The sequence below is a fragment of the Zootoca vivipara genome, chromosome 1 (assembly GCF_965207765.1).
Source record: "Zootoca vivipara chromosome 1, rZooViv2.hap1.1, whole genome shotgun sequence".
In the NCBI taxonomy this organism is placed as follows: domain Eukaryota; kingdom Metazoa; phylum Chordata; class Lepidosauria; order Squamata; family Lacertidae; genus Zootoca; species Zootoca vivipara.
The window spans coordinates 113742741-113759527 of NC_142582.1; the positions used below are offsets into that span (position 1 = coordinate 113742741).

Genomic DNA, 16787 nt, shown 5'->3' on the forward strand with positions numbered 1-16787 from the left:
CAGAGTGGACTGATGCCGCAGGCCAGATGAAATCTGGCCATAGGTATGTCCTGGCCACAGGCTGAGGATGCCCCCAGCCTAGCCTTAGAGTCAGCAGGCTAAGTTGGATCTCTGAGAGGAGAAACTTAATTCACGGCACTCATATAAGAGCTCTTCTGCAGGATAGCTTAGTCAGTAAAGCAAGACTCTTAATCTCAGGGTCATGGGTTTGAGGCCCACTTTGGGCAAAAAAGATTCCTGCATTGCAGGGGGTTGGACTAGATGACCCTCGTGGTCCCTTCCAAGTCTATGATTCTAGGTGTATTTCATGTGTTTCAGTGTTTACTCCTGTGGTCCTGTTGTTCCAGCTATCACAGATACCCTAGCCATAATCCAACACAGAGTTGAGTGTGCTTGGATTATAGGCCCTGTAGAGGTGACAACAGGGCAGGCATGAAGCAATTTACTGTGCTTTTGCAAGTTTGATGGAAAGGCGTTTCTTTGGGTGTTTTTTGTTCACTTGCTGGATGTTAAGCAAGAGTTGGGCAATAGCCTCAGAAGACTGTGAACAAGAGTGGCCTAAACTATAGAATATGCAGTTTCATGCTGCTGGGTGTAATCAGTTCCAGCATTGCAGAGATTTGCATTCAGCAGAGCTGTAGAAGTCAAAACAACCACCATCTAGCCTTATACGGAAATAAAATTTTCAGAAAGTTGCTGCAACTTACATCAACCCTGGTAGGTCATCTTTCTACACGTTGTCAACACTTCTTCCTAGATGTCCTCTCCCCTTTCCAGCTGAACACAGCGAAATTGTGCCTGTCATTTTATTTAAACTCACATTGAGAAATTCCTTTTCTTTTATCCTGAGCATGCCAAATTGGGATTATCTTCGGCCTCACTTTTTCCTTCACATCCAGACCCAGTTCCACAGTGTGATTTTTCTTCCCTAACATTTACAAAATCCATTTCCCCCTTAGCACCTATTGCTAAAAATCATTTATCCATGTTGTGAACATATTTCATCCAGATCACAGAAATTCACTCCTCAACTGCCTAGTTCCTTCTTCTCTTCCTTCCCTTTTCCCAGCAGTTCACTATGCTAGAATCATCTTTGCCTTCAATCATACATTATGGGTAAAACTGGTTGAAGACATACATGGATTTTTCCTGTTGTTGTTGTTTGCATGCCATATTGGCTTCTAAGTGATTTACAAGCATATAATCAATTGTAAAATTCTTACATAATTAAAATATCACAGTAAAACAATTCCATCAAAACATTAAAATAGCCATATTTAAAATATACAATAAAACAAACCTGTCGAAAAGCATAACAATTACACAGTTTTAAAAGCAAATAAAACAGTTGGATCAAGAAGTTCAGGTGAATGTTTGCCTAAACAGGTGTGTTTTCAAGGGTTGACAGAATGCCAATACGGATGAGGCCTCTCGTTTTTCAGCAGGAAAAGCATTCCACAACACTGGTGCCACCAGTGAAAAAGTCCGCTTCCATGTTACCAGTCTGAGGGCCAGATTCCATTTGGATGCTGTTCAAAATGGCAGCGGTTTGTTGGGTCAAAACCAAGAGACATATTATAATTATTTAAATTATTGCCTGCCCTTCACCCTAAGGCCCCAGGGTGGGCTACAATTAAAACAACAACAACAACAACAGTATAAAAACTTACAGTTAAAAAATAGCAGTTTCTTCCATTATGTTAGGCCTAGTCAGAGATCTCTATGAACTGGCTAGACTAGACCCCCAAACCATATTTGTTTGTTTTATTTGTTAAATATGTATGCTGCCTTTCCAATAAATGGTGCTCTGAGTAGCAATGTATTGAGGCTTATGAGGGTCAAGGCCAGAGTTTCCAAATTTCCAGGCAAAAGGATGGCCATATTCTTAAGTAAGGAAGCATTTTAGTCAACAACAACAACAACAGTTACAATGTGCTAATTTTGACTATAAATTCCAGAAGGAATTTTCATTAATATGCACAGGGGCAGGGGAAAAGTGATTAAGAACTATTAAGGTTAAATATTTTTGTCAATATTTTCATACCTTTTGATAGTATGACTGGACAGTTAGAACAAAATACATACTGAGGGTAAGTTGCATGAATGTCTATCCAGGCTGGCTTTAAGATGCTGATTTCTCACATATTCTTTTTCCATCTTATGTTTCCCCACTCCACTTCCCAACTCCAGAGGTGATTGTCGAGTCAGCTTTGCACAAGTGTGTCTTGAAGCCTTTGAAAGATGCCATCGATACCTATCTAAGGGAAATCCACAGCAAAGATGGATCCTTCAAGCTCCTGAAAGAAAACCAGCAAGTCATACAAAACACAACTACCACTGACTTGGGAGTCACCACCAGTGTGCCTGAATCCACATTGCTGGAGAAAATCCTGCACAAATTCACAACCATGCACAAGGCCTACTCTCCAGAGAAAAAGATTAGCATCCTTCTGAAGTCCTGCAAACTCATCTACGACTCTATGACTCAGGGAAACCAAGGTACTGTACAACCATCCTAAAACTCTTGCTCTTGCTATAGATATATTCTGAATTACAGAAAATCCTACTAGATGTAAAATGACACATTTGAAGCACATTTTACCCCCACCCCCAAAGAATTCTGAGCACTGTAGTTTGCCCCTCACAGAGCTAGTTCCCAGCAACAAACTCAAGGCCCTGAATTTTTTGAGGGAGGAAATGTGCTTCAAATTTACTTTCAAGGTATAATGTATGTCCACAGTATGACAACTAGTTCTGAACTGTATTGCTAAGCATGTCATAGCTTGTCTGAAGCCACTGCTAAAGCTTCTGGTGATGTTTGTTAATGGAGACCAAAGCACAAAAGAGATATTTGGACAGGCCCAGGATATTTGGACAGGCCCAGTACGTTTCCGAGCACAATTCAAAGTGTTGGTGTTGACCTTTAAAGCCCTAAACAGCCTCGGTCCGGTATACCTGAAGGAGCGTCTCCACCCCCATCGTTCTGCCCGGACACAGAGGTCCAGCGCCGAGGGCCTTCTGGCGGTTCCCTCGCTACGAGAAGCCAAGTTACAGGGAACCAGGCAGAGGGCCTTCTCGGTAGTGGCACCCACCCTGTGGAATGCCCTCCCACTAGAGGTCAAAGAGAACAACAATTACCAGACCTTTAGAAGGCATCTCAAGGCAGCCCTGTTTAGGGAAGCTTTTAATGTTTGATGGATTTCTGTATTTTAGAATTTCTGTTTTGTTGGAAGCCGCCCAGAGTGGCTGGGGGAACCCGGCCAGATGGGCGGGGTATAAATAATAAATTATTATTATTATTATTATTATTATTATTATTATTATTATTATTATTATTATTATTATAGTTGCAGGGGCAGTTGCAGAAATTAGGGTGGTGGTAGCAGCACCTTCTGAAGCAAGCAATGAAAGCATTCAAGAATATTGCATGTAAGGAAGGCACTTTGTCAAAACATGTTGGGACCCCAGTTGTGTTGGATTAAGCTGGCCTTCCCCAACCTGGTGCCCTCCAGGTGTTTTGAACTACAATTCCCATCATCCCCAGCGAGCAAGATTTTTACTCCAAAACAGGGGGAGGACACCAGGCTGGGGGAAGTGTGAATTAAGCATTTTCCTGAAGTGCTATTCTCTTCTCTGTGGTTGCATAGCTGCCAAGTTATCCCTTTTTTTCAGGGAAATTCCATTATGCTGAATAGGCTTCCTCGTGAGAAAAGGGAAAACTTGGCAGCTATGTGTGGTTGTTATTGGTGACTATATTTCTGTGGAAAGAGAGACCTTGTGCTCCCTATTTTAAGCTCTTTTAAAAAACCACAGCAGCCCAGGTAGGGCAGGGAATATCTTTCTGTTTGCAAAGGAATGTAGTTATACTGACAAAAGACTGGAATACAATAAGCCTGGGAGGAATAGGCCTGCTACATAGCACAGGAAATGCAGCTGTAAAATTAAGGAGATAGGCAGCTATGTCTCTATGAGTGCCTTTGTGTACATATTCAACTGAAGACATTGGGAGCCCAGAGATGATGATGATGTGCTTTACACCCCCACATTCCCTCCAAGTTGCTCAGTCTGTCTACATGGTTCTTCTCCCCCCCCCTGTTTTATCCTTGCAGCAGTCCTGTGATGTAGGTTAGACTGAGTAATGATGTCTGACCAATGTATACCCTCCCACACTTTGAAGCCTAAATCCAGGATGCCATCTTCCCAGATACAGATGTTGGGGTCCATTAATCAGGCCCAAGCTGCCTTGGTCACTGAAAGGCCAATAAGTGCCATAGACAGTGGAGATTCCCATAAGCACTCGTTTATGCAGCTGAGTAAAACAGAGCGGGCGAGCCACACTCACCAGTGTGATGGTGAAACTGCCCCAAATAGCCTTTGTTCATACTTTTTATAGGCATCCCCTCTCCCTTTCCCCCTTTCGAGGTTCCTTGCGCTGATTGAAATAGGACACCTTGAAGGGGAGATCTGCCTGGCAGATGGAGGTTTTCATGAAAATCGCCTAGCAACGTTATCTGGTCTTCACATATTTGTGGCTCACCCTCCAAAATTCAAAAGCAGGCAGTTTTTTTACAGAAGCAAAATGGCATCAGTTAGGCTAACCCAGGCATAGGCAAACTCCCTCCAAATGTTTTGGAACTACAACTCCCACCATCCCTAGCTAACAGGACCAGTGGTCAGGGATGATGGGAGTTGTGGTCCCAAAACATCTGGAGGGCCGAGTTTGCCTATGCCTGAGCTAACCAAAAAACAGGACAAGAACATGCCTCTGTGCATTTCTTGAGACCCCACACCATCTTCCCATTTTTTATCACAGTGGCCATTTTGGTTGCCATGATCTCATGCAATTTTGTGCTGCAGCTTCCCCCACACACAAAAAAAAATTGGGGGGGGGGGCTTAGCACCCCAAAATGCATGTTTTGGGGTGCCACACAGCCAAAATGTCTGCCATTACTGGGATGTCCCAGTTTTTCCAGGACACTTGCAGAGTATGCTAAGGATGCAGTGAGGTTCATGGCTGAGTGGGGGATTTGAGCCCCACTCAGATGTAAGCCTCTGGTCTGCACCAGTGTGGCTCCTCTTAGGAGCTCTACATGTCTGCTCAGAGTTCAATAATACTTACACCAAGGTAAGTGTTTGTATAGGATTGCAGCCTGAATTTCTGTAGGGCTAGTGCACTCCCTGGATAGGATGATGTCTGAATCATTTGCTTAAAGACACTTGTAAAGTGTTTTGAGATCCATGAATAGGGATGGTCTATACTCCACAAATGATTGATTGATTGATTGATTGATTGATTGCCTCATTGTGCCATGGAACCAAGGGAGAAGCAAACCCATGGGCAGAGCCTTAATTCCTTTGTGAAGGTCTGGGCAGGGTTCCAATTCCTTTTAACCCTGCCTTCAATTATTTAATACCAATTTTCCTCCAAGCACTGGAGCCCAACCAGAGGCTGATGCTGCAGATAGTTTCCCTAGACTGTAATACCATGGGGGCTTGTAGCACTGGAGAGGGCTTATTTTTAAGCCTCTTATAGATATTTATGAAACAAATGTTTCATGTCATTGAAAAATAAAAATAAATGGGGGGAGGCAAGCTGGATTTGGAATAAGACAATTCTACCTTGAACAAGTGAGACTGTTTCCAAAGTCATTGAAGCAGCCATTGAAGGACCTCTGGCTGTTGCTGAGCTCTGTGGTGCGAGCCAGGGGATGAATACAAAGGAGACAATTGAGTATGCACAGAATTTCTCTCTTCCTTCCTTCCTTCCCTCCCTCCCTAAAAACAGAAAATATTGAAATCTCACATGCATTCCAAGCATTTTGCATATAAAATGTTGGTTTATAAACATTTGGTAGGTTTTTCAAAAGAACTGGAGTAATAGAATCATAGAGTAAAAAGGCCATCTGCTACAACCCCTGGATCAAGGCTAGACGCACAGTCCAGGCTGCAACTACAGCATCCCTGACAAGGTGTCCAGCTTCTGCTTTAAGCTCCTCTAGCAAAGGAGAGCTCAAGATGGCCTTATCTCCTTTTGAGAAGCACCTAGTGTTAGGAAGTTTCTCCTGGTACTCAAGGTGAAATTGGCTTCCCTGCAACTTTTGCCCTGTGGTTCCAGTCTGCCTCTGGAGGACAAATTTTCAGAGGAAAATGCCAGTTGCTGGGAGCTGCAGGAAGGGAGAATGCTCACACACACTCAGATCTTGCTTGCAGGCTTCCCATAGGCCACTGTGAGGACAAGATGCTGGGCTTGATGGGTCTTTAGCCTTTGGTCTTAGGATACTGGACATATCATTTTTACAGCACATCACTAAAATGAACCCATGATTGATCCACCAGTACAGACAACTCCCCATTTATGCAGGGGCTACATTCTGAGGCACCATACATATAAGTGAAAATGTGTACATTTGAAACACCATTGAAAAAGCCTGCAAACACCTGTTACGCCCCTGCCCCAAACCTTTTCGTGACATTTTTGGGTCACTTCCAGGTTGCGCGCATCTCGGATGCACCTAAAACAGTCGCTGCCTGTACTAAATATTTGCACAAGTAATAAATACGTATATATATATATATATATATATATATATATATATATATATATATATATATATATCTTACTCTTATTGTTTCCTGAATCTCCCAATGATAGGAATGACTTGCCAAGCTCACAAATGGAACCAAACCCACATTCCCAAAGCCCAGCTCACATTTTGGACCATTATAGCAGTGGTTCCCAAATGGTGGCCGGCGGTGTTTCTGTGAATTCACGGTTGAAAACGGGAAATGGCACATCCATCGCATTCAGTCAGGGCCGGCTCTAGGTAGACTCCCGGTGGCGCGGTGCGGCACCATGCTGCGCCCTGCGAGGGCGGGGGCGCCGGAGCGATCTCCGCCCCTCAGTGCCAGGGCGCCCGACCTGTTCGAGACTGCCCTGCATTCAGTATTCATATTGATGATTTGTACGTGCATTTTAATGACCTCTCTTATTTTTTAACATTGTATTCTGTTGTATTACAGTTTGAATTTTGTGGAGCACTACAAAAAGCAATGCACAAGAAATAAAAGAAGCAATACAAATACAATTAGAAATCATAATGCACAGTGCATTACAGTTGTTACAGCAGGGTGCAGGGAGCTAAGTGGTCCATCAAGACCCTTAGCAATTTTCAAGCGGTCTGGGGGGGAGGGTGAGTTTGGGAATCACTCTATTATAGATATTGGATGCCACTTAACCAGCCTGCTTACTGAGTGCTCTGCATAGGGCTCCATTTTTTTCATGCTCACCCATATTGTCACTTTGTAAAGATTGTATTTAGCGTGCTGGGCCTTTATGGATTTCATAATCCATAATCACAGCCGCTATGGTATTCGCCAAGCTGTTCCACTGAAAAGGATAGCTAAAGTCTTGCTTTTGTTGTTTGGTCATTTGCTTCTTCCATTTCCGTAGCATAAGATGATATTTGGAGAAATGTTACCTGTGCTTATTACCAGCTCAGCAAGGGAACACAGCTTAGTACCAACAGCTATATAATGTCAAGGAAAGGTTAGATTTCTTGGGGCAAAACCCACAAAGACTTCTACTCATTAAAATGAGGATGAGCATGGAAAAGCATTGCAATGGAAACAGTTAGCTCTTGACTGATCTAGAAGGCCTGCTATACACACATATCAGAATAATATGGAGAAATTCTGGGGTGGCAGATAGGGGGCAGTACCGTTTCAGACTGCGGATGAGTTATTATGCGGGCTCCATAGACTATTTAACTATGGCTTTCCTCTTTGACATTCTTAAGCCCAATATTATAGTTCCCATGGTTGGAGGCAGGAATGCTTCTGAATGCCAGTTGCTAGAAACCACAGGAGGGGAGAGTGCTATTGTGCTGAGGTCTTGCTTGTGAACTTCTCATGGGCATCTGTTTGGTCACTGTGAGAACAGAATGTTGGACTAGATGGACTGTTGGTCTGATCCACCAGGCTGGTCTTACGTTCTCTTGTTCAGGTTCCCCTAAGCCAGGCATCCCCAAACTGTGGCCCTCCAGATGTTTTGGCCTACAACTCCCATGATCCCTAGCTAACAGGACCAGTGGTCGGGGAAGATGGGAACTGAAGTCCAAAACATCTGGAGGGCTGAAGTTTGGGGATGCCTGCCCTAAGCAAAGGAAAATTGCTTAATTTGTGATGATTATGTGTTTAGAGAATCAAATAAAGTTTTATTAAGGTAAAGGGCCCCTGACCATCAGGTCCAGTCGTATCCGACTCTGGGGTTGTGGTGCTCATCTCGCTCTATAGGCCGAGGGAGCTGGCGTTTGTCCGCAGACAGCTTCCGGGTCATGTGTCCAGCATGACAAAGCTGCTTCTGGCGAACCAGAGCAACGCACGGAAACGCCGTTTACCTTCCCGCCGGAGCGGTCCCTATTTATCTACTTGCACTTTGATGTGCTTTCGAACTGCTAGGTGGGCAGGAGCTGGGAACAAGCAACGGGAGCTCACCCCGTTGCAGGGATTCGAACCGCCAACCTTCTGATCAGCAAGCACTAGGCTCAGTGGTTTAACCAGACTCTGTTGTTTAACCCACAGCGCCACCTAGAATGAATATGGAAGAGTTGCTCTGTCTAATTCAAGTACAGCTTGACCATCCTTAAGCTTTACATGTTCCCTGCTTCCCCTTGTACAGAGGCTACGAACAATATCATCCTAATGTAACTGAGCATATAGGAAAGTGGTATCTGTGACATTCTGATTTAAGACCTTTCTAGAGTTAATGTAGGAAATTCATAGGGGTGATTAATGCACACTTTGGCTGGTAGAATCAACTCTCTACTTTACATCAGGCCCAATCCAGATGGCCACTTAACATTTCACCAAAGAAGAGGAAACATGTAACCAAAAAAAAAGAGGACAAGAGAGGATTCAGATCTGCATAAATTTCCATGTGCTAATACATCTGTATGCACACTTATACATAATTATTATAAAGAGAAATACATCTCACTATAGTAGATAAAACTGACCCGGTGACATGCATACTAGGGTTATAATTTTTTTACAACCTCACGTTCCTAAAGCTTAGTTAGATGAACTTTTGCCTAAAAACAAAGGGATGATCTGTCATTTCCAAATCTTTTGAAAAAAGGTCACCCCAAAATCAGTAAATCAATTTTTGTATTTGCAACTGTATAATGTATTATGTAATATGCATAGCATATACAATGTACATATAATACAATGTACATTACTTCTTATTGCTTAGAATAAGACAAGGTTTTTATTCTCCAATACAGTTTTAGGAAGTTCCAGACAGCTGTAAAATAGTCCCATAAACAGTCCTGTAAACTTTTTTAAAGTGCTAATACTTACGAGTAGTATATACGATGATTACAGCTTTTCATTTCAGGATGGCCTTTTTTCACAACTCAGAAGAATTAGAACCTTTTTCAGTGTTTCTAAGCAAAAGATAATCCCTTTATGATACAGGAAATCAGGTCTTTTTTTGGGGGGGGGTGTCAAAAAGTTATAACCCTAGCGCATGCCTGCTTGGCCTGCTGTCTAGGTGCTGACTGTTGATGGGCAATTTCAGGACCCTCCCTGCTCCCCTTGCTTTATACTTAAACTGGATAGCCCTTTGAGTAAAGAACTGTTCTCACTGAAGCAGGACACATTTTTTAATAATAATAATAATAATAATAATAATAATAATAATAATAATAATAATGATTTCTTCTGTTTATACACTGCCTTTCATCGATCAAGAACGCAGGGCAGTTCACAACAATAAAAGCAATAACACAACCAGCACAAACATTTTTAAAATGAAAGGTTTAAAGCATGGGAATACAGCAGCAAACAGATCAATACAAGTGACCCGGCACAAAATGTCAAAGCATCCCATAAGCCTGGCTGAATAAATGGCCACTCTAAGCCAGATCTGAAGGAATGCGTTGGCTATATTAACTGCTGATCCTGCTCTTTCATTGATGCCTACTTCTTGCAGCTAAATTCGGCCCTCCATCCACACCCACCTGAGACTTCCTCAGTACCAGAACACTGCAATACTGTACAAAGGAAACATTTTGCCAAAACACCCATTGAACAATGAAGCCTTTTTAAATGTTTGACAACCTGGCTGTGTATTTTATGCACAGCAGGAAACATGACTCTCATAACATACAGGGCTCAGCTAATAACAGCATAAGATTTTGTTTATAAAGAGAGTCTTAGCACTCGAGTGTTCCACCACTTTGTTTTAACTGAACTGGCTTTCCCTTTCTACATATATTCTCTGGTTTACTTAAAGTTTATTTATTTTTTGATGAGGGAACAGAAGAATATTTATATAAGGCTCCAGCTGAGTATAACTGTCAGCTTCAAATAAAACCCCTGTTGACTTTGCCTGACATATAAGGAAATGTGTTTCACGGGAAATACTTGTAAAAAGCCAATGGCCACAAGCTCATGCACAGCTAAGCATGTTTAAGCTTATTGATTTGAATATAGTAAAGTGCGCTTAAACATGGGGTGGAATGTGCCCAGTGAGAATATTTAGGGAAGGGAAGCCTATCTTCTATCACGGCAGCAAATTCATGGTGGGTATAGTTTTAAAGGACCTTCAACATTTGGTCTTTTATAGATGGATGGCTGTAATAGTAGTGCATGGAAGAAAATCGTGAACCCTGCAAATAGAAATTGAAGGTTGCTTTTGATGTTATTTATCTTAATACATAACTCTCAAAATGTTTATAAGGAAATGGTTCCTAACACACACTTTTGGAATGTGCAAAGGTGTGGATGAAAAACTGTCACATACACACTGAGATTCCTAAAGCATATCCACCATTTGTGTGTCTCAGATCTGCATCTGACCATTCACACATTACAAAAGATAGATTTAGACTATCAATTTCTCCTTTCTTGCATTGGCTTACACAACTGCTACTGGGCCATTGAAGGGGGGGGGGGTCAGTTGCACAACAGAGTTGTTCCAGACCATGCTTTTTCTTTTTCTTTTTAGCAAGCACTGACTGTAGAAATCCCCTGTACATCAGACTTTTTCATATAAGGTAGAGGCTCATTGCAGGCAGGTTGAGGATGGTGTGAGTATTTGCTCCATTGGACCAGCCAGTACAGGATTTGGTTAGAAACAGGATGGTGGGCTAGATGGCCTTTGGCCTCATCCAACAGGGCTTCCCTCATGCTCTTAAATTCATTCCAAAATATGATTTTCCAAAATACGGTTCTTTCTCACAATAATGAAGCCACTGGGAGAGTATGAAAACCTGTACTGCTGGCAAATTCATTTGCACATTTACATCTTTATCAGTCCTGTTTCCTAATCTGTGATTTGGCAGCTATGAAGCACAGCTGCTCTACAAAATCTGTGAGAAGGACTGATTTGCACATTAACCTAGGTTAATGCAGGTTGTTCACGGTGGAGGCCAACTGTTGGGCCCCTGTGCCTTCTCTTCTCTTACTGCATGTCAGTTTTGAATGTTGAAATCAGCTCTTAGCCTGTTCGACTGTGTTATCTGAATAGGCCTCTTCTTGTTTCAGGGAAGCTTTACGGGGCAGATGACTTCCTCCCAGTGCTCATGTACGTACTCGCCCGCAGCGACCTGCCAGAGGTGCTTCTGAATGTGGAATACATGATGGAACTCATGGACCCTGCACTGCAGCTGGGTGAAGGTATGAAAGACCTCCTTTGTGGCAGAGGGAGGAGCGAGGGTGGAGGTTCATAATGGCACACCACTGGCAGAAATGAGTACAAGCTGCCCAGCAACCATAATTGTAAATGTTTATCCCAACTTTACACCTGCTCTTCAGCTGGTGGCCAATGGCAGGGCCGGCACCAGAGGACATTTGCCAAGGCCACCATCCTAACATTGGTACCGTTTCTACTTTGCACAGAGTATGCAGAAGGATCAAATGAAGCCTAAGAGACTTCTTATGATTATCAATTAAATTTGTATACCACCCTAGCTGAAGTTTCCGAACTATCTTCAGAGGCAGCCCTACGTATAACGCATTGTAGACTACTTCTTCTGGCTCCTCAAGGTTATGAAGGTCCCACTCAGGGTGCCATCCTAGAGCCCCTATGGGCTAATCACCAAGATTCCCCCTTACTTTTTTTATTATTTGTTCATTCTTCATCTCCTGAGATCTCCAGCCATGATCACAAGTGGCCATTGGGGGCGCCAGATTCACATGACAGCAGATGGCCCTTGGGTGGTGGATGTGTGAATGCTTTTGGTTTGCACAACAGTTTGATTGTGTAACATAGGTTTTGGGGCTGTTATACCAGAGCCACTTCATACATTGACCTATAGTGGCTTAGAGAGAGAAAGAGAGCTACCAATCAGGAAATGAATCTGGGACCTTTTGCATGCACAGCATATGCTCTGCCACTGAGCGAGCTTTTCCCCTCTCTTCTTTCATGTGACCTTAACACTATGCTCAAGGTTTTGAGGAGGAAGGCATAACTGGGCAGACAAATGGAGGGCAGACAAAAGGAACTACTTCTTCACACACAGTTAAACTATGGAATTCCCTGCCACAAAATGGAGTGGTTGCCTTCAACTTGGGTGGCTTTCAAAGGGGATTCGACAAGTGTTTGGAGGATAAGACTCTTGTTGGCTACTGGCCATAATGGCTTTATATTACCTTCAGAATCAAAGGCAGTATGCTTCTGTATCTCAACTGCTGGGGAGCACAAGTATCAGAGTACCACAACACTCCTGTCCTGCTTGCTGACTTCTCATAGGAGTCTAGTTGGCCACTGGGAGAGTAGGATGCTGGGCTAGATAGACCTTTGGTCTGATCCACCAGGATTATTCTCATGTTTCCATTAGGGAAAGTCAAAGGATTCCATTTCGCTCCATTTTGGGGAGCAAGCCTATCCATTTTGGACCACCAGACCCATGCACAGAGCAGAACATAGATATGTGGAATTCCCATATGATGAACTGCTGTTGCTAGGGTCTAGCAACATGCTCAAAAGATAGTCCAAGAACTGCCTTCTTTCTTTTAAAAAGTTGTACAGCTGCTTGGAGCAGCTAGTAACTTCACTGTGTCTGCATGGTAAAAAGGCCATTTGAAATGCTCCTAGGAAGCAATTGTGCATCACAATGTGCCGTCCCTTCCTAGGGAATCATATGGAGAAGATGGCTACCTTTTCTTCTGTATGTTGTGTCCCTGGTAGCCTTACAAAGATGTTATGGATTTTTTTAAAAGATTTTAAAAAAGAAAATATGCACATAAGTTGGACAGACCAGCCCATTTATTATTATTATTTTGCATATAGGAGAAAGCAACATGGAACAGAAATAGGCTGGTTTGTCCATCTCTGCTTTCCATCGCAACCAAAAAGAGTTGAGTGTGTATTTATGACGACAACAACAACTGAGTATAATTAAGGCTAATGACTAAATATATATATATATGGCTGTTCCTCTAAGGAGCTCTGAATAGGATACGATGGGCTCCTCTAAAATGTGGTATTCCATCTAGATTTGGCCAGATCCCAGGCTTGATTAGTTGTAAAGACAGAACAGCATCAAACACCTTCATGGAGCACTTTTGCAGGAGCACCACAGCAGGGCTGGACATCCAGTTTTATTATTGAGGCAGTGCCTGTTCCGCCCCCACCTCCATGTCCTTAAGGAACTGGTTCCCCCACCAACACATCAGTCTGCATATCTTTGAAGACTAAGGATTCTGGGAGGGCTTTAATTGTCGCACTGGTAAAGCATGCTGTATCTTTAGTAACTTGCCACCTGGTCATATGCCCTAGGGATCCCCAAGGACACTTGCACAAACAAATAGGTTCCTTTGACAGTGTTGCTGCCTAGGTAATAAAAGCCTAGCGATGCCCCCGAAGGGAGCAGAACAACATGCATTTGGAAAGATATTGTTGTGAATGGTTGCAGTGCTTATTTTGCATACATTTGGAGTTTTGCATAGAAATGCCATAGTTCAGCCTTCCCCAATCTGGTGTCCTCCAGCTGTTTCAGAGTATAATCCCCATCATCCCCAGCCATTGGCCATGCTGGCTGTGAATGATGGGGATTATAGCCTAGGGCTCCAGGTTGGGGGAGACTGTCATAAATTGCACCTCTTACATTTCATGACCTTTTGGCCTCGTTGTTGAAGCTATTTGTCGCTCTACACCTCTGTCTCTGTGTGTGCACAGGTAGCTCTCAGATGGTCCTTTGCTGTTGTTGTTTCATTGCAGCAGCCTAACCCAGCTGCCCTTCAGGGAAAACTTAAGTGAGTCTCCAAACACACCAGCTGCTGTGTTTTAAGAGCAAGCTGTTCTTCTGAAAATATCGTTCTCCAGTGAAATGCCAGCCAAATTTATTTACAGTGCAATCCTAACCGTGTCCACTCAGAACTTGTAAGTCCCACTGAATTCAATATATCCATAGAAATTGACATATGCAATGTTTCCGGTGGTGCATTTTCTCTCTCTCTCTTTTGCCACCCTCCATGTGGGCAGGTGGTGGTGGCATTTGTCTTTAATGGGTTTAACATGGACCCAGTTTAGGCAAATACAGTGGTACCTCAGTTTAAGTACACAATTGGTTCCAGAAGTCTGTACTTAACCTGAAGCGAACTTTCCCATTGAAAGTAATGGAAAGTGGATTAATCTGTTCCAGACAGTCCGTGGAGTACTTAAACTGAAGCGTACTTAACCTGAAGTGAACGTTCCCATTGAAAGTAATGGAAAGTGGATTAATCCATTCCAGACAGATCCGCAGAGTACTCAACCTGAAGCGTACTTAATCCGAAGTATGAGTGTCATTGGTTCTGGAAGTCCGTACTTAACCTGAAGCATACTTAACCTGAAGCGAACTTTCCCATTGAAAGTAATGGAAAGTGGATTAATCCGTTCCAGACGGGTCCGTGGAGTACTTAAACTGAAAATACTCAAACTGAACCGTACTTAAACCGAGGTATGACTGTACATACATGGGTGAAGTCCCTTTGAGAGATAATTATGTGCTTAAATAGTTTTCTTTTGGATTCAGTGGGGTTTAATTTGTGATCAGTTGTGCATTTTACGATTTAGAGTTTATTTAAATCATCCCCCCCCCCGAAAAAGCAGTACAGCAGGCTTAAAAAAACAGCTGGCAAAATTAGGGCTACCTGTGATACTTAGTCAGGCCCAAACAGAGGGTGGGCCATATGGGCCATTTGGCCCGGGCCTCCGATTCCAAAGGGGGCCTCAGTCAGGCTCACTTGTCTTATCTCAGCCTATTGTACCACAGCTTCCTTTCTTGATTAGCTCCTGAACCCCAGAGACAAAGGCACAGGGCAGACTCATGTAAACAAATCCCAAAATCCCTTGCAGAATCCCAAAAATTTCCAGTCCCCCCCCACAGGGTAGGTGGGCTTACCTGGCTGGTTGCCACCCATCTTTCTATAACTGGGAGTGGGGCAAAGGTTGGTGAAGGGCTTTTCGGCCCAAGCTCATCTTTGTTTTCTTAGCAGCTATACTGCTCTTGGTCTTCGTTAGGTAAGTGTTTCTTACCTAATTCTGGGGCTGGGATGCGACCTGCTGGGCATCCTGAGGATGCCGGGGGATGGCTCCGGGCAGTTGTGAAGGCCTTGGAGGCCGATCACAGAGCCTCCACCGGCCTGGGGGAGGTTGGGGCTTTCCTCTGGGAGGCTGCAAGGCTTCGGAGGCTGATCATGGCCTACAGGCCCATCGCAGAGCCTCCGCAGACTGTGGGGCCTGCCTGGTTTATATATATATATGAGTACACGTGTGGTTTTATTTAAAATGCATCTCTGTGTTATTTGTGGGGCATAGGAATTCATTCATCCCCCCCCAAAAAAAAACATAGTCCGGCCCCCCCATAAGGTCTAAGGGACAAATTTCCCTCCACTCCAGGATACAAATTTCAAACTTATTTCTCCGTCACCGAAAGAAATTGCCGATCAAATACTAAACTTGAATTTTTTCCCAAACCTTCTAATTGCATTACGCATTTTCCTATCATTACCAGCTACAGTGGCCTCCAATGAGAGAAGTTTCAATATATTAAAACGGATTAAGTCTTTCTTTCGATCAACAATGGCTCAAGAACGCCTAAATGGTTTAGCAATGATAAACATAAACCACGATAAGGGGAAGTTGCTAGATTTTTCCTGTGTAATTCAAGAATTCGCAGAAAAGAAAGCTAGGAAAGCATTTTTAAATGCAAATACTTAAAACAATCCTTTTCCCTATGTATTTTTAAAAAGCACTGTGTTTTGTTTTGTTTTTTTGGATTCCATCATCCAATGTTTATTGGGGGGGGGAACCTTTAGTCCATAAGAAACAAGTCCCTTTCTTTCACAACCCCACCCCATCCCCACCTCTTGATTGTGATGCTGCAGCATTCTGCAATAACTGCAGCTTCCAGTTCAAAAGACACCCTCCCAATATCACTTGGTCCTGAAGATGGGGTTGGAACCGCTGCCCCCAATTCACATTTGCTGGAGCCTGTCCAGGAGGATACCATGGTTAACGGCATCAAATGCCAATGAGATAACAAGAAGCAGGAGCAAGGTCACACTCCCCGCCCCACACTCTGCAAAGGCCATCCATCAGGACAACCAAAGCAGACTAAGTTCTGTGGCCAGGACTGAACAGCAGATTGGAACTCAAGACTATGCTTCCTCCATAGTCACATCCTTCTTGGCATTGCACTCTTCCACACTTGCCTCAAATTTGCTGAGTATGTGCTGGCAAACACCCATGAGATTCTCCAGCCCCTTCTGGAACATATCATTTGGTCTGGATGCAG

At 43.3% G+C, this 16787-nt stretch overlaps 1 protein-coding gene across 3 annotated transcripts in view; it reads left to right on the top strand.

Annotated features, from left to right (window-relative positions):
• RIN3 (Ras and Rab interactor 3) overlaps positions 1-16787 on the top strand; it is a 74849-nt gene that overhangs the window by 49700 nt on the left and 8362 nt on the right. For all 3 annotated transcript variants that reach the window (XM_035107173.3, XM_088672832.1, XM_035107199.3), the window contains 2 exons: positions 2191-2499; positions 11551-11682. In XM_035107173.3, coding sequence (XP_034963064.2) covers positions 2191-2499; positions 11551-11682 — 441 coding nt within the window. The remainder of the gene's footprint in view (positions 1-2190; positions 2500-11550; positions 11683-16787) is intronic.